This window comes from Protomyctophum parallelum (genome assembly GCF_964188405.1).
Source record: "Protomyctophum parallelum genome assembly, chromosome: 9".
NCBI lineage: Eukaryota > Metazoa > Chordata > Actinopteri > Myctophiformes > Myctophidae > Protomyctophum > Protomyctophum parallelum.
Window position 1 is genome coordinate 52,102,713 of NC_139706.1, and position 2,500 is coordinate 52,105,212.

Genomic DNA, 2,500 nt, shown 5'->3' on the forward strand with positions numbered 1-2,500 from the left:
TTACCTTAGGAACCTTACTGTGGGGAGAGAGACATAGGGTTACTACAGAGAGAGAGAGATCATACTGATTACCTTAGGAACCTTACTGTGGGGAGAGAGACATAGGGTTACTACAGAGAGAGAGAGAGATCATACTGATTACCTTAGGAACCTTACTGTGGGGAGAGAGACATAGGGTTACTACAGAGAGAGAGAGATCATACTGATTACCTTAGGAACCTTACTGTGGGGAGAGAGACATAGGGTTACTACAGAGAGAGAGAGAGATCATACTGATTACCTTAGGAACCTTACTGTGGGGAGAGAGACATAGGGTTACTACAGAGAGAGAGAGATCATACTGATTACCTTAGGAACCTTACTGTGGGGAGAGAGACATAGGGTTACTACAGAGAGAGAGAGAGAGATCATACTGATTACCTTAGGAACCTTACTGTGGGGAGAGAGACATAGGGTTACTACAGAGAGAGAGAGAGATCATACTGATTACCTTAGGAACCTTACTGTGGGGAGAGAGACATAGGGTTACTACAGAGAGAGAGAGATCATACTGATTACCTTAGGAACCTTACTGTGGGGAGAGAGACATAGGGTTACTACAGAGAGAGAGAGATCATACTGATTACCTTAGGAACCTTACTGTGGGGAGAGAGACATAGGGTTACTACAGAGAGAGAGAGATCATACTGATTACCTTAGGAACCTTACTGTGGGGAGAGAGACATAGGGTTACTACAGAGAGAGAGAGAGATCATACTGATTACCTTAGGAACCTTACTGTGGGGAGAGAGACATAGGGTTACTACAGAGAGAGAGAGAGATCATACTGATTACCTTAGGAACCTTACTGTGGGGAGAGAGACATAGGGTTACTACAGAGAGAGAGAGAGATCATACTGATTACCTTAGGAACCTTACTGTGGGGAGAGAGACATAGGGTTACTACAGAGAGAGAGAGATCATACTGATTACCTTAGGAACCTTACTGTGGGGAGAGAGACATAGGGTTACTACAGAGAGAGAGAGAGAGAGAGACAGAGAGGGAGAGAGACATAGGGGTTACAAGGTTGCACAGCGAAGGTGTGAGACTGCGCACTGCTGTGATATTAAAGTCCTGTGGGTGAGTGTCAGTGATGCCTGCATGAGAGATAGGCTATCATGTCGTCAAGGCAGTCATAATCAACGTTTATGTAGTGATTTGATCATTGATGAACGAATCATAAACATATGGATGAAGGCTTGCCGATATGTGCTGGTATGTGTTGGCGACGCACGCCGCGGTCCCGTCCTCCCCCGACCCCCGAAAATGATCTCGCTTTTATCTGAACTGTCAAAACTGTCAAAACCTGTCGCACTTATTTAAATGGTGAATGATTAAGCCCCTTACGCCTATAGCCTGCTACAATTGCAAGTAGGCAAGCTGTATTCTTGTGATATAATATCACAGTGATGCCGCATCACCGCATGCGCTCCCAAATCATCTCACAAGTGCGCTCGCATAACAAGGCCAGTAAAGCACTGTTTGATTAAGCACAAACTAATACATTGTAAACATGTTATATTGTTTTTAATTGCGCAATTTTAACTACTTGTAAAGTTGGAAATCTCTCTTTTTATTTTTCTTGTTTTTTACATGTATATACACATACCGTTTTATATTAACCTTTTAGGAGTGAAAACATTATGTTTAGATGCCTGTGACAGCCTCTCAGCTGGTCAAACAATGCTGCTCCGCTGTTCTACGACAGAAAAACAGCCGAGGACAAAGCCTACGACAGCTCCCGACCAGACGTGAGTTTTGAACGTTGTCACGTTCAATTTCAAGCTTTAGCGGAAATGGTATAATGCCGAAAATGTCGGTAATTCGTGCACCCATATTTTGGCGTACGCACGGTTGATAAATGAGGGCCCTTGTGTGTGTGTGCGGTGTGTGTGTGTGTGTGTGTGTGCGGTGTGTGTGTGTGTGTGCGGTGTGTGTGTGTGTGTGTGTGTGTGTGTGTGTGTGTGTGTGCGTGTAGTCTCTCTGGTACCTCTTCAGGTGGTATATCTTGTGTGTGTATGTGTGTGTGGTGTAGTGGTGCATTGTGGGTAGTGTAGTACCTCTTCAGGTGGTAGATCTTGTGTGTGTGTGTGGTGTAGTGGTGCATTGTGGGTAGTGTAGTACCTCTTTAGGTGGTAGATCTTGTGTGTGTGTGTGTGTGTGTGTGGTGTAGTGGTGCATTGTGGGTAGTGTAGTACCTCTTTAGGTGGTAGATCTTGTGTGTGTGTGTGTGTGTGTGTGGTGTAGTGGTGCATTGTGGGTAGTGTAGTACCTCTTCAGGTGGTAGATCTTGTGTGTGTGTGTGTGTGTGTGTGTGTGTGTGTGTGTGTGTGGTGTAGTGGTGCATTGTGGGTAGTGTAGTACCTCTTTAGGTGGTAGATCTTGTGTGTGTGTGTGGTGTAGTGGTGCATTGTGGGTAGTGTAGTACCTCTTTAGGTGGTAGATCTTGTGTGTGTGTGT

General features: G+C 45.0%; 1 protein-coding gene across 1 annotated transcript in view; it reads right to left on the bottom strand.

Annotated features, from left to right (window-relative positions):
- Positions 1–2,500, bottom strand: part of LOC310864176 (phosphatidylinositol transfer protein beta isoform-like) — a 24,474-nt gene that overhangs the window by 12,912 nt on the left and 9,062 nt on the right. Inside the window, exon 4 of the mRNA XM_083772761.1 lies at positions 1–17. This exon is cut by the window's left edge and continues 75 nt beyond it. Within this exon, the coding sequence (XP_083628887.1) occupies positions 1–17 (17 nt within the window). The remainder of the gene's footprint in view (positions 18–2,500) is intronic.